Source organism: Aquila chrysaetos, chromosome 9, assembly GCF_900496995.4.
Source record: "Aquila chrysaetos chrysaetos chromosome 9, bAquChr1.4, whole genome shotgun sequence".
In the NCBI taxonomy this organism is placed as follows: Eukaryota; Metazoa; Chordata; class Aves; order Accipitriformes; family Accipitridae; genus Aquila; species Aquila chrysaetos.
In genome coordinates, this window is record NC_044012.1 from 30,911,904 (window position 1) to 30,933,567 (window position 21,664).

At 39.2% G+C, this 21,664-nt stretch overlaps 1 protein-coding gene across 21 annotated transcripts in view; it reads left to right on the forward strand.

The window, feature by feature from the left end:
* The window catches only part of ATXN2 (ataxin 2), a 53,135-nt gene that overhangs the window by 27,790 nt on the left and 3,681 nt on the right, over window positions 1-21,664 (forward strand). For 12 of the 21 annotated variants that reach the window (XM_041126243.1, XM_030026342.2, XM_030026343.2 and 9 more), the window contains 12 exons: window positions 1,091-1,279; window positions 2,005-2,112; window positions 3,577-3,647; window positions 4,359-4,666; window positions 5,152-5,215; window positions 5,331-5,483; window positions 6,124-6,190; window positions 8,188-8,372; window positions 8,984-9,116; window positions 13,442-13,495; window positions 18,968-19,113; window positions 19,997-20,224. In XM_041126243.1, the coding sequence (XP_040982177.1) occupies window positions 1,091-1,279; window positions 2,005-2,112; window positions 3,577-3,647; window positions 4,359-4,666; window positions 5,152-5,215; window positions 5,331-5,483; window positions 6,124-6,190; window positions 8,188-8,372; window positions 8,984-9,116; window positions 13,442-13,495; window positions 18,968-19,113; window positions 19,997-20,224 (1,706 nt within the window). The remainder of the gene's footprint in view (window positions 1-1,090; window positions 1,280-2,004; window positions 2,113-3,576; window positions 3,648-4,358; window positions 4,667-5,151; window positions 5,216-5,330; window positions 5,484-6,123; window positions 6,191-8,187; window positions 8,373-8,983; window positions 9,117-13,441; window positions 13,496-18,967; window positions 19,114-19,996; window positions 20,225-21,664) is intronic. The other 9 variants (XM_030026351.2, XM_030026352.2, XM_030026353.2 and 6 more) reach the window with 3 other exon arrangements.

A 21,664-nucleotide genomic window follows, 5' to 3' on the forward strand; every position in this document is an offset into this window, starting at 1 on the left:
TGGATATATTTTTCCTCTAAAAATTATGTAGGTTTTAAGTGGTCATTTTGTGTTTGTCTAAGTAATGTAGTAGCAGATATAGTCAGTGTCTCTCTTGAATCAGTTAACATCTTTTATTAATATTTGACTTAAATTTAAAGCTCAGTCTTGTGACACAGGCCCTAGTTTTGAGCTTTTGTAGTTGAGGCTGTGTTCTAGTGAGTTGTCAGCAGCTGGGCGCTTTCTTGAATTGAAGGGCAAGTGAGCGACAGTTTGAAGTCTGATACTTTTTAGGAGTGCTAGAATTCTAGAGGAGGGTAGTGGGAATGCATTTTTCAGAAAGAAGGTATGAATTAGACCCCCATAGACCTGTTGCCTTGTGGAAAAGATTTAAATAAACTCTTCTGTTCTGGCATTATTTCTGATTCTTCTTCCCTCCCCACCCCCCATAACTTTATATGTTATTAACATGCAAGTAGGACTGTTAAACGACTTATCTCTCTTTCTCCTCGCTCACTTGAAGTTATTATGTGACGTAAAGCAACTAACTAGCCACAGTGGGATGAGCAGGAAGCAGGAGGTACAACTTATCATTTAAAGAATATACAACTTTCCTTGCTGCTTTAACACAGGGGCAAAAATATACATCAAATAATCTTCTTTCAATAGGATATGTTATTTTTTTTCCAGCTGACAAACCTCCAAAAGAGGATGCTGTAAAATGGATGTGTTTTTTCAGCCCTTTTAAAAATGTTTTACATCTGTTTGTATGGAGACCTGACCACCTTTTCTGTTCTGCCTGAAACTGTGTTAATGTGAGCTGTTGTAGTTGCACTACTGGGGGGCTGGGGAGCATATTGCAGTTTCATGGTGGGACTACAGGGCAGTGATATGTATTAGGGGACAATCTGCAGAAAAATCACACCACTTATCTGAAATGCTGCGTTGTAAAGAACTAGGAGGTGTACCTCACAGGTAAACAGGTTTTCAATTACTATATAATGTTCCACCAAGTATTTTAAAGCATGTTTTTAGTAATTTTAAAAATAAGCAAACTGCTGAGCAGATGAGGAAGCTTATCCTATAACTGTTTTTTCCTGTTTGTTTCTAGTTCCGAGATTATCCCCTAAAACACACAGGCCTAGGTCTCCAAGGCAGAGCAGCACTCCCACAGGACCAGCTCTGCCTTCTCCTCAGCCTGGTACTATTCCCACTGAATCTGTTGCCATGCCTGTTCCAGCTGCCTCTCCTACACCTGCCAGCCCTGCATCCAACAGAGCAGTTACCCCTTCCAGCGAAGGTAAGTTTCCCTTGCTAGCTTGCAAATGCTCCCTTTCCCTAATCACTCACAATGAATATGCCTATACAAGAGCAAAGCTGCTTTCTAAATGATGAGAAAACTTCTGATGTGTTTAATTTTACTGTGGAGTGAGTTTCCCTTTTCTCATGGTGCCAGCTTTAAACTAAGGTTGGAGAGAGGCTTTTTAAGAAGTCTGTATGCTTAATTTCTTCTGCCCTTTAGGTAGTATGGGCTTATAGGTTTTTGACTTAATTGAGGATTTTTTTCAAACTGAGTGCCTAGCTGTTTTTTCTGATTTAAAGAAACGTAGGCAGCTGGTTTCAAAGGATATTTTGAGCATAGTGAAAGGAGTGGGGGGGAACATTCAAGAGCACAGTCAAATGTCTAAGAACTCTCAAATCTTTGTAGCCTTCTGTATGAAGAACTTGGACTACTGAAAATAATTTGCTTTCAGTTTATAGATTTTTCAGCTTAGTTAAGGTTCTGTGAATGATGAGGGGGATGTGTTTGACTAGGACTTTTTCATTTGGCTTAAAGACAGTAGGGTGGGGAAGGGGGGAGGATAACCCTCCAGGCCCTAACTAGGTAGCATAAAATGTGTAACTTAGGGTTTTTCTTTTGCAAGCTAAACATGGTTAAATCTCTCTTCTGTCTCTGTCTTGCCATCTCTCTTTGGTTAGTTTGAGTTGTGTATAAGAAAACAACTTTGGCAATTTCTTTTCTAGCTAAAGATACTAGGCTTCAGGACCAGAGGCAAAATTCTGCAACTGGAAACAAGGAGAATATAAAGCCAAGTGAGACTTCTCCTAGTTTTCCTAAACCTGAAAACAAAGGTTTGTATCAAAAGCTTTCATATATACTTGAGTAATTAGGAATTCTAAGCACCAAGCCTGCTGTATTGACTGCTGTAGTTAGCATTTTAAAGAAGACTAGGAAGCAGTCTAGCTTGGGTGTTCTACAGTGAAAATTCGGTCATGCAGTTTGAAGTGGCAGGCCTACAATTTTAACTGTTGTTCTTGACTCATTTCATCAACACAGTGTTGCTCATGTGGATGGTGTGATTTCTTTTTACTTGTTTTATTCTTTTTTCTTATTTTTCTTTTTCCCTTTTTCCCCCCTTTTGTTTTTTTTTCCTGCTCACAAAGCTGGTTTTTAGCTCTCTTTGGACTGAATGCGTGTTTCTACTTAGAGCTATGCTCACAATACTTCTGAGCATTGTGGTCAGCGTAGTTTTTTATAACTGTACTTCTTCCTATTATGCCTTAAAGTTGGCTTTCCCTGCAGCATTGCTTGTTCATTCAGTTCTCAAAAAAATCTTTTCATGTTGTTGAACTTGATCAGTGTTTCACCTTTAATTGCTATGTCTTGAAATGCTGGCATGTTATGTTTTGAGAGTTTTATTGGATGCTTCTTTGTGTTCAGCTGAGTTCTGCAGTCCCTGCACCTCAGGGCTTCTGTCTTGGTGTGATGCGTTAGAACTATAGATATGTCAATTATGTAATGCCATGGTTTCACAGAGTATTTCTGTGTGCTCATACACGTAGTTCATGGAATTATACCAAATTACAGATAAAATGATACCACTGTATTTCATTTTTAGACATGTAAACATTTCTAAATTTGCAAAAAGGTAATGTAAGGGTTGTTGTCATGGTTTAACCCCAGCCATCAACTAAGCACCATGCAGCCACTCACTCACTTCCCCACCACCCAGTGGGATGGGGGAGAGAATTGGAAGAAAAAAGGTAAAACTCGTGGGTTGAGATAAGAACAGTTTAATAGAACAGGAAGGATGAAACTAATAATGATAATAATAACAATAATAAAATGACAATAATAATAAAAGGATTGGAATATACAAAACAAGTGATGCACAATGCAGTTTCTCACCACTTGCCAACCAATGCCCAGTTAGTTCCCGAGCAGCAATCCCCCCCCCCCCAGGCCAACTCCCCCCAGTTTATATACTGGGCATGATGCCATATACTGTGGAATATCCCTTTGGCCAATTTGGGTCAGTTGCCCTGGCTGTGTCCCCTCCCAACTTCTTGTGCCCCTCCAGCCACCTTGCTGGCTGGGCATGAGAAGCTGAAAAATCCTTGACTTAGTATAAGTACTACTTAACACACTGATGTTTACAGTTGTTGCTATCAACATTCTTCTCTTACTGAATTCAAAACATAACACTATACCAGCTACTAGAAAGAAAATTAACTCTATCCCAGCCGAAACCAGGACAGTTGTGTATAAAACTTGTATTAGAAATGCTTGGACAATGTTGGTCTTCTGTTTGGCAGGTGTATCTCCAATTGTTTCAGAACATAGAAAACAGATTGATGATTTAAAGAAATTTAAGAATGACTTTAGGGTAAGTTTCTCTATATGTTAATTTAATGGTATCATAGTTCTCGTGTGCATCCAGATTATTTTAATGAATTGAATAAATTGCATGTGTTAACAGGAAAATGGGTCCTTACTACTTGTGCTTAATTTATGAAAATATCTATAAGAATTCGTGCTAGATATTATAAAATCAATGCTGACTCTTGCTGGTACAATTGCCTAATACCTGTAAATGTGCATATTGACTGTACACTGAAAATAGTACTTGAAACCTGTTTGATCATTAGGTACAAATAATTATCACATTTATGCTCCATATGGAAGAGCTGTTTCAAAGTTAAATAAAGGGTTTTGCTGAGGAAAATGGAAGAATTCATATTACTTATTTCCTGGTTATAATGGTTTATTAAATCAGGTTAGCTTTTCAGGTGTTGCTGTTAAATCACACAGGGGGATGAGTCCAGAGGGTTGTCTTAAACTTCCCTGTCACTTTCTAATCAACATATAGGTCAGCTGAGTCGCTGAAGACCTTCTTTCACAGTGTAGGCTTAAAACATTGTCAATGTTCTTAGATCGCTTTTCTAGTAGAAATGGAAATTTATTTTTTAAAAGGTCATTTCCAGATGATTCAGGCCTATGGGACTGTATTTGACTCTGTGTATGGGATAGCATTAGATTGTCTCTCCCTAGTTCTGTATGTCAATCTACTGAATACGTTCCTTGGGTTTTTTTTCAGTTACAGTCGAGTTCCTCTTCAGATGCAGTGGATCAGCTGCTAAACAAAAGCCGAGAAGGTGAAAAATCAAGAGATGTAGTTAAAGAAAAGACAGAATCAACCCCTAAAGAATCTATCATAGAAACTGGCAGTAATACTAACTCTAACAGTGGCAGTAGCAAACCTAATAGTCCAAGTATTTCGCCTTCAATAAGTAATAGTTCTGAGCAAAAGCGAGGGCCTGAGGTAACTTCACAAGGTGTACAGACATCTGGGCCTGGAAGTAAACAAGATAAAGAGGATAAAGAGGAGAAGAAAGATACTTCTGAGTGAGTAATTACGCCTTTTAGAATAAGCACATCTGTTACTAGCATTTAGCCATTTGTAGAAAAAGCTGTTATGAATGTGTAATATCTTAATGTTTATATGGCCGATGTAAGTACTCTGTTATACAGAGGAAACAACAGGTGAAGTGACTGTACTGGAAGTCATCTCATGAGTCAGTGGCAGAGCTGCATATAGAACTCTGGTCCTGTTGATATGTAATCCATATCTAAATGCTTACTTACGTGTTTTCCTGGCTCATGAGAGCTGTAGTATCAACAGCAGGAAAACTTTTTTATGGATAAGTATAGTAAGAGTACTGTCAGTAAGAGTGGCTTTTTGCATGCCATGTGTTTGAGTTCTCAAAAAATCTGACTCTCAGGTGGAAATGAGGTATTTCGTCTCTTTAAATATTTAATTGTTAGGGAGTTCTGCAGATATGCTTGTAAAAGAATAATGCTGAACATGATTTTTTGTTCTTTATGTTTAGGCAAGTTAGAAAATCAACGCTTAATCCTAATGCAAAAGAGTTCAACCCTCGATCTTTTGCTCAAGTAAGTTATTTGATACTGTTTAACGTTGCCTTTGAGTAGACCTTTATAAACAAAGCTTTTACTTGGAGGATAATCAAGCTAATCTTGCATATGCATTGCTGAACCCTGTTTGCAGCCGAAACCTTCTACTACACCAACCTCCCCTCGTCCGCAAGCTCAACCTAGCCCCTCCATGGTGGGTCATCAGCAGCCAACCCCAGTGTACACTCAGCCTGTTTGTTTTGCACCAAATATGATGTACCCAGTTCCAGTGAGTCCAGGCGTGCAGGTAAGTGCAGCATATGCTGAAAACTTGTTAAGACTTTCCAGATGATTGTCAGCAAGTTGAGGAGACTTACGAGATCTAAGTTAAAACAGTGAAATGATACAGTGTGTATTACTGTTGTAAATATGGGCACAATTACATTGTTGTTGAGTTTTAGCTATGTAAATACAGACTCTTCCCAGTAGTCCCTCAACCTAGATGTTCTAATAGTCCCAAACACTTGTAAATTCCAGCAGCGCTTACTCACATTTATTGTCCTCCAAGCATAGTCTTACTCCTTAAGTTCTAAGCAACTGTTTCTTCGTCCTTAGCTTCCAGCTGTGTCCCACTAGTTTCTGGTCATTGTAAGGATTACTAGGATTTCAAATCTTAGCTGGTACAAAGCTGTCTGATTTAGTACACTGCTTGAAGTAGCAGTAGCGTCATTACTTGACTGGTTGTTGCAAACCATATGGTCTTAGTTGTTTGTACACGCAGACTTAATCACAGTGATCCAAGAAAATAAAATATCATAGGTTAGGCAGAGTTCAATAAACCATGTAACATAACAGAGTAAAACACATCAAAACTGAGTGGGCCCCCACCCGATACGCACTCACTTTTTATAGGAGTGTCATAGCTTCAACTCTTCCTTCTTTTTCAGCCTTTGTATCCTATTCCCATGACGCCCATGCCAGTGAACCAAGCCAAGACATATAGAGCAGGTAAAGGTGAGAATAATACTGCCTGTTTGGTTCTTAGTCTGCATGCAGCATGAATAAATTACAAATGTTTGCATATTTTTTAATCCATGTTAATTTGTATTTGATTGGTATTTTAAATGCTATTTTTAATAAAAGGAAGTAAGTGGAAATGCTAATGCATTTCTAGATGAACTAATTCAGCCAAAACATGAGAAGTTTGAGTAATGGGGAGTTGCTGGGTTTGGATTTGACAAATGGGAAAATGTCTCTGTTGCTTGGAATGTTAGGGTAAGCTGATCGTCTCCTCTATTTCATAAATGTTACGGGTTTGTTTAAAGGGAACTTTCTGTACTGGTTTACAGCAGAGCCCTGAATGGTGCTTTAATCGTTGGGTTTTTTTGTCAACAAGCAAAATCGCTATTTCTTAAGTAAGAGTATGCTACTCTTTGGGAAAGAGCTTATTGCTGGTTCCAGTTTGTTCTTTTGCATTCCTTCTGCAACAGTAAATGAACAGCTGGACTAACAATACCATGTTTTTAACAAGTGACACCTGTGGCTATGGAGAGGAGAACATGTGTGATGAGATGCACTCTTCTGTGCAGTGCAGTGAAGGAGCAGAAAAATGATGGTCTTGTTTTTATAGTCATGTTTCAGATAATGCTCTAATTCTACGCAGTATATGCTTTCTTGCAGTTTTATACAGTGGTTCATGATGATAGGTTCCAGTGCTGCAGCTCCAGTCACTGGAGGAGGAAATTGTTTAGAAGAGCAGTTCTGCTGTTCAGAAATAAACAAGTAGCCTTTAGGAATGTAGGGAAGACAGAAACCTGCAATGTATTTCTATTTTAAAACACACTAACTTTACTGTGACCTGAGCCATGAGATATTTTGGTTGGTAACACTGATTGTTTTAATCGGAAATATATTGCTGTGTACTCACTTGCTGTGTGAGGCTGCTCTGCTATTCTGAATTCCCTTTTTAAATTTCATTATTTTCTGCATATGCATCCTGTGTGCAGCATGGTCCTGAAGGAGCTGCATGGGTTAAAGTTCAGTACCTTTACACTGTTCAAGTTGCATCCTGTATTTACTTTTTTCTATTGATTTGCAGTGTAAATACAATCATCATTGAGTGAATTTACTGACATCTTCAACATTTCCCTCCTTTCCTCTCTCTAAGGGGTCTGTCTACATTGCACACTGCAGTGGAGTTTACAGGTGCTTGAGTTAGCATAGTTATTAGTTACAGCCTCACTGCAGCAAGCTGGAGCTCACCTTGAACTCTCATGCCCTGTTGCTTAGTAGGCTGAATTAGTTTGTTCTGAGTGCCTTGCTGCTGTGGTTCAGTTGGTTGTCTTACCAGGATAGCTCAGGTAGTCCCACACTACAGTGCTCTGCTCTCTTTAATCTTTCTTCCCTCTAATTATTCCTACTCCTCCTCTTCTTATAGGTTGACTTGTCCCCTTCAGTGTTGAGTGTGACCTAAAAGTTGCTTTCTGCTATCCTGAGGGGTAGCACAGAGCTTAAAATATGTGAATACCTCAAATTGCGGCTATGTAGAGACCTTTATTGTGCTCTCCTCAGCCATAAGCACAGGTAATTTTAACAGACTCAGCTTTCCAGTTGATGGAACAGTTGCTGAGTAGTTCCCATAGAGGGTGAATTAAGCCTTTTGAAGGGGACAGGATCAAATTTGATTAATGTAGGTATCCTGATATAACCTTTCTCTTTCGTTACTGATTCTTGTCAGTCTTTCTCTCCCTCCACCTTTCTTCCTTCCTTCACAAAAAAAGCAGGCCTGGGTTTGTGGCCATATACATGGCTCAAAGGCAGTGATGCAAATCAAATGTTTCTTGGAGGAACTCCTTTTCATGCTGTTCCTTTTTGCTAGAGCTCTGATATGTGGTTAAAGGTGAGGGGTGAGGATATTGCACTTGGTCACAGTGACATTGTAATGTAAAATCTCTCAAAGATTGTCATTCTTTGTCCTGTGTTTCTAATGTGATGCATTCTTTGCTTCGTAGTACCAAATATGCCACAGCAACGGCAAGACCAACATCATCAGAGCACCATGATGCATCCTGCCTCAGCAGCAGGCCCTCCAATTGTAGCTACGCCACCTGCTTATTCAACACAATATGTTGCATATAGTCCCCAACAGTTTCCTAATCAGCCTCTTGTGCAGCATGTGCCACACTACCAATCTCAGGTAAGAGTGCTTTTAGTGTATGTGATAAGTCAAAACAGAAATAATTAAGTGGCTCAGTCCTAAATGCCCTACTGTCTCCAGTCATAAGAAGTCACTCAGAACAGTTTCTGTGTTCTGGAGCATGCTTGGTGGTGTTGTAATGTGCTTCAAAGCCTGTAACAAATTTCAAGGTCAGTTTGGAAGTTGGCACTTACTATTGATACTACCTTTTTAGCTCTTTGAAGAATTCCTTTCAGGTCATGGCGAGGACATGTCCTAGTTATATGTTGTAAAAATAAACTATTTGGTGTACTCCTCTTACTTCAAAGGCTTTTACATATATATATGTAATTGGATAAATATATAATTACATACATAAGCTTACTACATTATTAGAGTGGCAAAAATTAGATATGCCAATGGTTTTTGTCAGTTTCTAGCCTGCTGCAGAAAATGTCCTTAAATTTTTAGAAACAGTTGGGGTAATGGTGATAGTATGAAATCTTTAGTTTGCTCTGCATTTTAGTAAGGCCAAGCTATTACTAAGTACATAATTATTGTTTAGATGGCACTAGTTTCTTTGTAATAGTCCTCCAATTAATTGTCTGTCTCCTTATTTCTGTTGAATGCAGCATCCTCATGTTTATAGCCCTGTAATACAGGGCAACGCTAGAATGATGGCACCACCAACACACGCACAGCCTGGTTTAGTATCTTCTTCTGCAACACAGTATGGTGCGCATGAACAGACGCATGCTATGTATGGTAGGAAACGTTTTGTGTTATATGTAACTTTTTAAGTTCTTATGTTGTGCAGGGATGTATTTAATCTCAAGCTTCAAACGTGGGTATCATTCAGATTACACCAGTAGATGTGGTTTATATTTCATAAGATGATGAGCAGAGCATTGAAAACTGAGCCACCTGGTTAAAATGAAAACTCAAGTATGCTGATTTCAGTAGGATGCCAGTGACCAAGATGAAATTTCAACCTGGGAGCTGCTAAAGAATATCTGCTGAAAGAAGTTTGTTCAAGTTCTCTTGATGCTTTTGACACAACATCCCTTGATTGTTTCTTGATTATAATTAGGACTTGTTTTATTGCAAGGCTATGACCTCAGTTTCAAAACTTGACTTTAGTTCTGACAATTAGTGAAATGCTGTTTTTATGATACTACTAGCATTATTAACAGTATGAACACTGCTGTTTAAGCAAAATAAAACATGTGTTGCTTACCTTTCTTTTTTGGTAAGTCAAGAATAAGTATATGAAATAGCTCATGTATTGCTCTGACTTTGACAATTAGTCTCCAGCATTATCAGATGGGCATATTTCACTTACAGTGAAGTGCTGAAAATGTGGGTTACCTTGTTACAAAGTAAAATGTGAAAGAACTTCTAAAACGTTACAAATGTATGATAAATCAATGCCCAGTTCAGAGGAAAAAAAACTCACTGCAAAACATGCTATTGAAAAGAGGTAGAATCAAGGTTGCTAGAAGGCTTGGAAATTGTCATAAAATGTCAAAACAGCAGATGGTCTCTTGAAAACGTGGCATTTCAATACTTGTTATAGCATCTGAGGAAGACTTTTATTGGGTCACGTATATTATTGACTTAGATTCTAATAAAAGATTTTCTGTACCTTTAGACATCTTTGTATGTTTTCCGGTGCTTAGTTTTACACTGCTACTTAATGGAAGTCCATGATGTGTCATGAAAACTTACAAGGCTAAGAATCTGAAGTTTAGTGTGAAATTAATTCTGATTTTAAAAAGTCTGTGTCTTACCCATCTGAAAACATCCTGTCAGATCTCTGCAGTGGTATGGTAACATAGCTAAGAAACAAAAATAAGAGAGAGAAACCTTTTTTGACACTTGGAGGAAGAACATTTCAGCTCAAATGGAAGTTACTTGTAGAGATTAAGTCTTTCTCTCACAGGTCCTTGCTAATTGTATTACTTTGATCTTTTCAACTCTTGTGCTTGAGGTGTCCATGTAAACAGATCTTCTGTTTGCTTTTTCATTAGATTAAATAGAATTCCGATAAAGTGAATGATCAAAGGCTTTCAGACCTTTATTGGTGAAAACTCTCCTTTCAAATCCTAATTAAAATAAAACCAAACATGAGATAATCTGAGATTTGCTTCAAAATTGTTGCATGTGACTTCCTAGCAATTTCCCATTGTGCACCATCCTTATCTTCTGTAACCAGTGGGTTCTACAGCATTGAAGTGCAAGCCTGTTCCCTTGGTTGGCTTTGATCAGATGTCTGTATACTTTTTTCACTGATATTCTAACTTACAACTGTTAGATCTCATTTTGTGTTGGTTTTGCAGCTTGTCTGTTGTAGGTATGTGACTACCTACCAGTGCAAACAACTAAGTTGGGTCAAACTTGAGAATTCTTTGGGATTTCCTGCCATGTAATGTAAATATACTTTCCCAAGAGCACCTAATTTAACAGAAATTGCATGTCCTCCTGTGTTCTTTCAAGTAGCTACTTGGTGACTCTTCTAAATATTCTCCCACCTTCCCAGTAAATGATCAAGTGCTTGAAATTCTTGTTATTGAAACCATTCAACCCAGCTGGATCATGAACTCCATATGAGACACTTTTTTTAAGAGTATGTTCTTGCCATGTGCAGACATGTTTATTGCCTAGTGAACATGAATTGGCTCAAATATGCCCATAACCTACAAAGTTTACAGTTAGCTACACATGAAATGACTTCTGATGTAGCGCAGCACTGTCTCAATTCAGATTTTTGCAAGTCTTCCATGTGCTGTGTACTTGAAGACCTTGCTTAGACAGATTGTGTTTCCTCAAAATGTGTCCATCTGTAACGTATTCACTTCAGCTTCCATTTATCAATATGTGAACGCTTGGGAAAAATGTAGAAATGCCTAAGGTGATAAATATAAGCTGCTTATGGAGTACATTGCTAAAGAACAACATGCTGGAATCATTCACATCTGATGGAGTGACTATAAGAAAGTATCCATAACTTATGTTCTGTATTTTGGGAATCTTAAGTTTATCAGCAGTATCTTTGAACTAAATATACCAATGCAATTTGATTCTGGTCCTCTCTTAAAGCTAATTTGAAAGTACAGAATAACAACTTCCTGAGAAACAACAGCCACTGCTGCTTTTGATTTCTGGAGCACTTGCTCAAACAAGTTCTCAGATTTCCTTTTGGTTCTTTAAAATTGCTATCTGATTTTTTTAAAAAACACATTATTATTTATTTTTTAATTTTTTTTTTCCCCCATTGATATCAGGGTTCAGTGGCCTATATTGCCTTTCTGTCCTTCAACGTACTAGTGCTTTCTTTGAGATAATTCTTGCAAAATTGACTCAATTTTTTTTCTGCGTATGTGGTAGAGAGAAGATGTCTGCAAGGACAACTGCACTGAGATGTGGGGGTTGGGGGGCACTGCTCATGAAGTATTCTTAAGGTGTGAAATATTTTCTGGTGAGATCTGAAACTCCATCTTCACTAATGGTTTGGGACAAGTTCAAAGTCTGTGGCAAGTAGTAACTGTGTGCCAGCCAAGAGAAATGCCTGTTGATCCATTAAGTGAACTACCCTCACTGCCAAGGGGTTTGTTTTCCTTCCTGTCTTGTGAAGGAGGTAGCTGAATCCAAAATACATGCAGTGACCTACACTTGTTGATAAGCACTCTTCCATTTTAAAGAAAAGTATTTTTGTCTAATGCTGTTTAATGGGATATTTCTGCACTTCTGGGATTTCTTTGCCAGTCGTTACAGTGTCCTGCTTCTGTTTCACAACCCGCTGTTGACAAGAGCTCAAGAGAAGCAAAGCAGCTGAGCTGCATGGTCACCAGTAGACCCATCTAAGCATATGACGGAGTGTTTAAATTGTTGGGTTTTTCCCCTCAAAACACAATTGGGAAGGACGATGTTCAAGCAACTATCTTTCTTCCCATCTACCAGCCAGACGATAAAAACGTCTATTACACAATTCAGCTCATAACTTCTGGAGACATGAGCCACTTAAATGTCCTTGTCAAGGAGAGTTTGAAATGCAGGCACTGCTGAAGCAGAGCAGTACACACACCTTTAACTGCCACATGCACATACCTGAACACGGAGTTGTCATTCTTGCCCTGCTAAACTGCACGTTGGTTTCAGAACATACTGTCTGTCTTGGAAATGTTGGCTCTGTGTGATCTCCCCGATACCAGTATCACTGGGCTGGTAGAGTTTGCTGGCCATGGTTTGCAGTTTGGCTGCTTGGTCTATGTCGCACAAAGACCCAAACTTGTCTCGTGCTGTTAGTAGAAAATTTGGTTATCTAAGTAGAGAGTGGATATATTCATTCCTGTGACAATGAACTTGTGTTAGATTTACCATGTAGCTGAACTGCCTGTGTTTTCAGATAACTGGAGTCCTCTGAAAAACTTAACTTTTGTGTTTAAAAACAAACTTGTGTAAAACCAGACCTTGGTTTTATACAGATGCATTTCCTGTTTTTTGTGCTCTCATTTCTGTCCCCGTTCTCCCTTCCCCTTTCCCCTTCTGCATATGTTTTACTGGTCTGGTGTTGTCTCTAACTTTATCTGGTTTCTGTCTCAGCAGTAGAGTAAATTCTATTACCCTGATAGTACAATGGTGGATATAATATAAACTTCAGAGGATTCTCCAGGGACTAAGAGTGAACCAGTCACCAAAGGTGTCTTGGAAATGTTAAGAATGACAGTCATATAGCTGAAAAAGCAAGGGGCCAATTTCTGTTTTAGTGTAATTACGTTTTAACCTTCTTATTACAACGGACTGCAATAGACCATTAATTGACATAAAGTTTCTATTTGTGTTAATTAAGAACTGAAGACCTCAGTGTCACAGTTAAGAAGGAAGGCTTACTTGAGACTTGTGTTGTTTCATCTACACTCATTTGTAAAACTAAATATCCAGCTCTAAAGCACCTAAGTAAATAAAAATATCTGCATGGTTCTACAAACTTCAAAAAAAAAATTAAAAAAAAAATGACACTGACCTTTCCAGAAGACGGGAAGTATACACGTGGCAAGAGGCTAATTTACCTTTCTATTTCCCAAATTCAGCATGTCCCAAAATACCATACAGCAAGGAGACAGGCCCTTCTTTCTACTTTGCCAGTGAGTTGGGTTTTTTGTACTAATTTTGATTGTACAGAAAAGCACTTTCTAAAGAACAGATGTTAAAGGAATGGGACGTGTTGAGGGAACAAGTTTCCTTGCACCAAACCAGTATGTGGAAAACGCAGGAAGGTTCCATTCAATGGATGGGGTGGGGTGGGGGTGGGTGAAGCTGTTGAACAGATTTATATGATCACAGGAAACTGATTTGTCATTTTTTTAAAAATGTATTTTGCACGTCGACTAATCTCTGACTTTACTACCCAGTCTTTTAATCTGCAACCAGAAGCGAGCGCTGCATGTGCATAGCCTCTGCTTAAAACCTGGTGAACTGCCTCACTCCCTTTCTTTCATGGCCCAAATGGGGTTTTTGAAACTTGGCAAGTTAATCAGCTGCCTAAAAGGAAAAGTATCTTGCGCCTGATCTCTTTAAAAAACTGTGGCTTGAATTCTGAGCCCCTGGGAGGAAATAACTTGAGTTGCAGCTGAGGTGAAGGAAGTTTTCTGTAGAGTCACTTTGGTGCCACTGAAGGAGTGCTGTGAACAATGTACTTTGTCATTATTATAATGAGAGTGACTAGATGAGGGCTCCTGGCTCTGGTGCTCCTGTGTGATGTTGCTGGTGACATCAGTGTAAGCAATGGGAGAGGGGCTGATGTTTTCCATGCTCTCAGTACACAACAGCTAATACAGACTTTGGTTGTGTACGTGTACTGGGAAAGGCAGATAACTAAAAAATACTGCCTTGTATGTTGGTGTTCATCATAGCACTTTGAGGAAGCTGGTTTTTGGGGGGGTGTGGTTGCAGGATGAACTGTAGCTGTCACCCAAGACATGGGAAAGGAGGACTTGCAGTTTCAGGGTATTTTCGTACTTGCTTCTGTCCTGCAGTGAGACTTGTTGCTGTGTCTGTCTGCAAGTCCATGCAGCCTATGCCAGGCACTCTTCTGGGGTTTTTTTTTAGTTACCTCATGCAAGAGGGATGTAGGGAATACCACTCGTTCTCCAAAAATCTCTTCTGGAACAGACTTCCTGTGTTTCTTGTACAGAAATGGTTCTGCATGAACTAGTGTTGTAGGATGTTGACCTGTCCTGTTTTCATGTGTCTTGGTTTGGTGCACTGAAATAACTTTAATAAGCTCGTTCCTTTCTTGGATAATCTTTTAAGTGAAGTCCACTCTACCTGTGTAAAATTACTTCTTTAAATGTTTGTATTATGAAAGAAATATTTGCTATTTCTTTGCTTCCTACCATTCAGGTCTTTTAAATGTAGTTATCCTCACCATCTTACTGGGTCTGGCAATAGTTTAGAAGCTTGTTCACTGGTCAGTTCTTGAAAATAGGCTTCTCAGTGCATCTTTGGACGATGACCAACGATGACCACCATTGGCAGCATTGAAATTCCTACCAGGGAAAATATGAAATTACATTTTATGGTTTTTGCATATACCTCTGTAGCTGGGAGTTCTGCTTGGTTTCTGCTGCTCTGACCTCTTTTGATTTCAGCTCCTTCTGTGGGTTTGATGGCTGACTACTACTTGTTTGCCTCTCAGAAAAATGGGTTACACTTTTGTAGAGTTGGATTCAGTAATTCAATCCATCTGATATTTTTGCTCCCTTCATTACTGAATCACATATTTTCACTGTTTATACCTGCAAGGTTAGTGCAGCTAAATATTTCATGTTAGGAACCAACTTGATCAAAAAGATGCTGAAGTGAAGCAGGTTAGCCCAGGGAGTATTTCTGGGAGCAAGGAACTTAAGGCATAAAGGGTGAGAAAAACAGCATGTTTGTGTTGGAATGAGCTGATGTTGTTTGCAGTAAGGAGATACGCAGAGCTGTTTTGTCCTTTCCTAGAGCTTTCTCAGCACTTTCTTGGATACTAGATGGCTATTTGGAAAATCTCCAAAGTACTGACAATTGGGGGAAAATGTTGGATAATTGGTGATTTTTTTAATTTTTTTTTTTCTTTCACCTCCTGTCTTACCTTGTTTGCTATTTGATATGTGTAGTGAGCTGTTTTGATGAACAGGCAAAAATACTTGAAAAAAGTCACAGTGAAAGTGCTTTAGTTATGGCTACGCAGGTGAATTTCTCATGACTGTTTTGCAAGACTTCTTTCACAGGCTTGCTAGTCTCATAGAATTGATTGGCTTGTCACGAACTATTAATTGTACTAGCTAAACATGGAAAACCTTGTACATTTCTAGAGTTGAAGTTTGAACTCTGAACTAACAAAGATCTGTGCATGTATTTCAGACTTGCTGCCACTCGTCCTGAACCATTCTTGATTTGTATGCAGTATCTGTCCAGGATTTAGATAAGTGTCCAAATAACATTTTTTGAAAGGCACTTTTAATATTACTATTAAAACATTATTTGCAGCAGCATCTGAAGTAGTTTTAGCCAAACTTGTAGAGCTTTATTAGAGTGATTTGTTAAAGACAAAATGGGGGAGAGAAGCAGCTAGGCAAATAAAAATTCTTCAGTATAAAAAAATCTGGTACTTTAAATGCAAAGCTATGGATAAAAGATATTAGAAGGTTATGGAAGAGCTGCTGCTGTGACAAAAACTTGATCGTCCCCCTGGTTCTGTATCTATTCTTTAGGGTACTATTCCTAGGTTTAACTGGTTTCGTAAACGAGAAATTCTTCATTGTGAGGTTTTATTGTATAATGTATCTGCTTCAGAATAACTTAGTTTATTATTCTCTCAGCTATAAAGAATGAAAGATGAATTGCACAAATGGTTTAAGGGAGTACCACATTATTTCAGGGGCTCTTAACAAGTAATGTGGCAGGATGTGGGAAGCCTTGAATATCTTACAACTTGGAATTAATTTTCATATACATTTAAAAACCTCTTGAATGGAGTTGAAGTTAATTTATAGTCAGGCGTGCCAGCTCTGTGGCTGAGGCAGTGGGATGAGAGCTGAGGAATATTTCTGGTAGCATGTCCTTTGGCAAGCAAGTCAATCCCTCTATGCATTTATTTCTATTTCTTTGACAGAGATAGTAACTTTTGGCCTTCTTCAGAGTGTGTATAATAATGAGGTTGAGAAATTTCCTACTCTAGGAAGCTGTAAACTGCATACTGCGAAAATGATCAGTGTTTCCACTGATAATTTTCACATATTCGTCGTAAGAAGGAGCGATGTTTGAAAGTCAGATAGAAGTGTAGTGGGGATGCTGCTGCAAAATAAATTTTAGTAGTGATACGAAAAAAAAAAAGACTTCTTGCATTTGAAAGTGTAACAAAGTGCTATGGCAGAAGGTACTGGTAGTTTTGACAGTGTGCATAGAAAATAGGGAGGTGTTTTTAAAACCCCTCTCAGAAATGCTCATAGTGTATGAATACGCTTGTACACTCATGCTTAAGTACACTTACATACTCATGCATAAGTATGTTAGGATCAACTCCAGACTGCAAGAATTTAGGATTACAAATGTATATGAAGTTCATCTGCATTAATAGCCTGAAACTGTAGTGCACATCACTGTTAGACCATTTGCTCAGTGAAGATTTAATAGAGCTTTCAAGACAGCAGGGCAGGATTAAATTAAATGTGGTAGGCAGTCATTTCCTAAAGGAGAGACTTTCGTAGTGGCCTGTACAGGGGAGAAAAATCTCAGTTAGGCAAAAAGATACTGCCTATATGTATTCTAGTGAGTTTGAATATTTTAGAACTGGTATTTGTAAGCTTTATAACAAGCCAAACTGGAGGAAAACAAGTATTTGCACAGAGTAGTAGTGTGTCAGGGCTGGTTAATAGAGCACAGTAGGGTTGCTGTCTTTCTGAGACTTGCTTTTTCTGAATAGTATTGTGCCTTCAGATGCAGCTACATTTTTGTCCGTTTTCTCCACCCATCTTGTCTTTCATCCTTTACATACACTCAGGCGGTTCTGTGTCTTCATGAACTTAGAGCCCAGCACAGTACAACTCACCAGAAGCTGCAGCAAACAGTTACTTGCAAAAGGGAGATAACATACCTCACTAGCAGTGAATACATGGGGCAGGTGGTTGCTGTGTAATGGTTGCACTTGAAGTTTTTCCCTATGCCCTGCTTTTCAGGTTTGCTTACTAGGGCAAGAAAACACCACTAGAAAACCCATCACTTCTAAAGGCATGCTGCAGACAGGCACTTCATGGGCCATCAAGTTCTCATATGATACAAATGCCATTAAAAAAGCTGTAACCTGATAGTAAGCAGTAATTCAATCCGAACAACAAAAGGTACCAAAATAAATACGGAAGAGTTGGAGGGAAGATTCAGGAGCAGGTTGATAGTTGCTTTGACCATTTTGTCTTTTAGCACTATTGTCAGCAAAACTAGCCTCGGTCTTGACAAGCTGTAATACTGGAGAGAGTAGTGCTCATTGTCACATGCAGAAGTGTAGTTGCAAACGGTGGACTGGTTGTTGCACAAGATCTAAAAGCAGTAGAAGGGAATAGGCAAAGTATCTTCATTTTCTTAGGGTCTTGCTTTCAGCTTGCATGCTTTGTGTTTAAAGGAAGACTTGCTAGCATTATGGCTTTTTGTACTTTCTTAGATTCCCTCAGAAGTAAAAAAAAAAATATATATATATATATATTTAGTGTGGCCGATTTTGAAGCAGAACAGACCAGGACTCCTCAAGGAGGGACTTGTTGATAGTAGTTTGTTGTTGGAGACTGGTATGGCTGTAGCAACAGATGTGGTTTCACTGGTGTGAAAGTTCTATGTTAAGTTTTTTCCTTTTTTGGAATTTTGTACCTTATTTGCTACTGTTTCAAGGAATTAAGAATTTCATGGCAGTGTTGAGAAGCTCACAGAATGGTGGTGACCCAGAACAGACTCTGTAATTGGCCTTGAGGGGAGAGGCAAGATACGTTATTTTAGTACAAGATACTGGCTTCAGCAAAAATTTGATGCTCAAGCAGCCTCAGTTTTCTCAGCTGTTACGTATATACTGTGTGTCCCTATAGCTCTTAAGCATACATGCAGTGTATGTACTTTACACTGACTGTACTGTGAGCAATTTCCAGAAGAGTAGCATGGTGAGGTTAGCCAGGTATAAGGCCAAAGAATTTTTTGGATGGTGGAAATAAAAATGGCTTGTAACACCTTTGAAAAGTGTATTTCAGGAAAAACTAAATTGTATGAAAATGATAAATTTGATATTTTAAACTGGTCTGTTTGACAAAACAAAAGATTAAATACTGCTTTTTTCTATGTAGTATCTGTTACATTGTCAAACTAGGGAAGATGAACTGTCTAATTATGGTTATTTATAGACTTTCCTGCAAAACCAAACTACACAAAAGCAAGGTAAGACACTCAGCTATTTGCAAGATAAATATTTTTTAGAGGGGGGAGGGAATATATTTACAGTATGTTTTGAGATATATGGAAATCTTCAAGTGCAGATGGTGACTTGATGAGATGCATGTTCTGTATCTGTTGTTAAATATTATTCTTTTTCATCCTAGTTTCCACTGGCTCACTTGCTCAGCAGTATGCCCACCCTAATGCTACCCTGCATCCGCATCCTCCGCATCCTCAGCCTTCTGCCACACCAACTGGCCAGCAGCAAAGCCAACATGCTGGAAGCCACCCTGCTCCTAGCCCCGTGCAGGTAACAGAACTCATGGGAGTGAATGTCTTTAAATTATATTTAACATGCTCTACTGGAAGGTACTGCATCTCTCTGATGCTTGAATTCGATAGATTGATTTCTTTGAGAGGAAAAATGGTAGGATGGTGTAGTTACCCAAACGAGCTTCATGTGACAGATCTCATGCAGGACTTGTCTAGATTCCCCTCTGTTTTCTGGAGGGAAATAAGTAGAACTGTGTAAGTTAATTTTTCTCTGATTGCAGTGGGTAGGACTCAAAGGTCGTAGGCTCATGACATGGTTTGTTAGATAAGCTAGTGGGAAAACTTGTGGCAGTCCCTTTTCCTTAGAAAGGACCAATATTGGAGTCCAGCCATTCATTTCTCCCTCTTCACAGGGGATGAGGTATAGCTTGGTTCTGTGTTATGATTAAGGAAGGATCATAATTTTGTCAGAGCTTTAATATGAGTGGAGTTACAACTGGAAATAGCAGATAAATGCTGAAAAGCGTTTGATTGTATTTTGTCAAAGACAAGCAGCTGAAAACAAAATAGGCCTTGTGATAGTGCTGCATGCCTTAGTTACCTACTGGTAATTACTTTGGGCAGCTAAGTGCCATGGTGAATTATATCCAGCTCCATGGTTGCATGGTTGTTTTTACCTGGCAATCGAGGTTCTATTTTCCAAGCTCCTGGTCACATGACTTTCTAGCACAAAGAGAAAATGAGCCTAATGGAATTGAAATGAGTTTCCTCATCACCATAGGTGTGGTGATCCTTAGATTTGCCACTTAAAAGATTCACTATTCAGAGCAGTTTTGCAAACCTTTCTTACACTAGTTTACAGAATAAATGTGTCTCGTTTCTAGACCATAACCTAAATGATCTTTTATCTTTTTTTGCAGCATCATCAGCACCAGGCTGCTCAGGCACTCCACCTGGCAAACCCACAACAGCAGTCGGCAATTTACCACGCAGGTCTAGCTCCAACCCCACCTTCCATGACGCCAGGCTCCAATACGCAGTCTCCACAAAATAGTTTTCCTACAGCACAACAAACAGTCTTCACCATTCATCCCTCCCATGTTCAACCTGCATATACCAATCCGCCACACATGGCCCATGTCCCCCAGGTAAACACAGTTTAACAACCTTCAAGACTAAATGTCTTAATGCCACAAAGTTAGGACAGTTGGGCCTGCTGAAGTGATTTCCATTCTGTCACCTCTCAGCACAGACTACCTGTTGTGTTATTTAGGTTTCTGTCTGTACATTGCCTTTATTTAGAATTTTACAAGATATTTGGACCTCAGCTTCCAACACCCAGTGCATCTACAACTGTAGTTTAACGAAGACATCTTAAGCTGGCACTGCTACTGAAAGAAATTGAGCTCTCTTCCCAGTTCCCGGCTCCCACCCTTGTCCTGCCCCACCATTCTGCTCACAGAACTGTTTAGCCATGCAGCAAACCAGACTGGGGATGTGATTCAGCTGAAGTGTGCCTCCCCTACCCCCGTTTTAGGCTATTTCTCAGTCAAATCAGTTCACTACTCAGGTTCACTGCATGATCACAGGAAGAGCTGGCATACAGAAAGGTTGGAGGTGAGAGCTGAGTGGAGGAAGGCTGAATTGCTGCTTTTGGTGGCAGTTTTAGGCTCTGCATTGTAGTCAAATTTATACAAGTATGTCCAGTAAAGGATATTACACAGGATTACGAGGGAGTAGCAAGGCACTGCAATGGGAGATAAGTGAGATTCAGTTCAGATGACTGCAAGACGATCCTTGCTGAAAGAGAAAATCGTGTGTGTGTGTGTGTATATGTGTCTGTGTGTGGTTCTAAATGAATAGCTTATGCAGAAGATCCCTGATGATCGTTGGGCAACTTAACAACAGTCCTTGGTTCAGGATCAGCAACCCACTTCTCTTAACTGCTCTCTTGTGGTCAACTCACTGAAAAAAGGATTTTGGGAAGGGAGGCACGTGACTGATTAATCAAGAGCTCTGCATAAAGCAGTGTTACAAAGATTTTCTGATGTTTACTAAATCTCATGGATTTAGTTTGCTTTGTCAAGAACGGACAGTTAATCAGTAGTTAGCCTGCACAATTTCTTTTTCAGACCAAGTACTTGGTGTCTGGCTTGTGCCTTCTCATACGGGTTAACAGTAGTTTGGGATATCATGACTAACTGTAATTAGGGAGGTTAGTCTAATAGGTGTCCAGTCCCTTGCAGAATTCTGGTAAACTCTTTGCTTTGGTCCCTGGGACAGTCAGTTAAGCCAATGAATTAATAGTTATTTAGGAATTGTTTTACTGATGTTGAGTTTTTAGCTTTTTAATTCCTTTAGGCTTTTAATTTCTCTGCTTTTGTACTGTGGGAGGGTTACGAGAGGATGTCCCAACCTGACTACTGCTGTGGCATCTTGCCATGTCCTCGCAGGCCCTCATTTCTGCCAGAAACAAGATACTTGCTCTGCTCTGGTGTGATGGCACTGGTGTGAATGCCTAGGTTGTAGAGCTTCTCAGGGTGCCTTGCATGCAACCCTTCAGAAGGGTCTTGCTTCAAGCTCCTGGG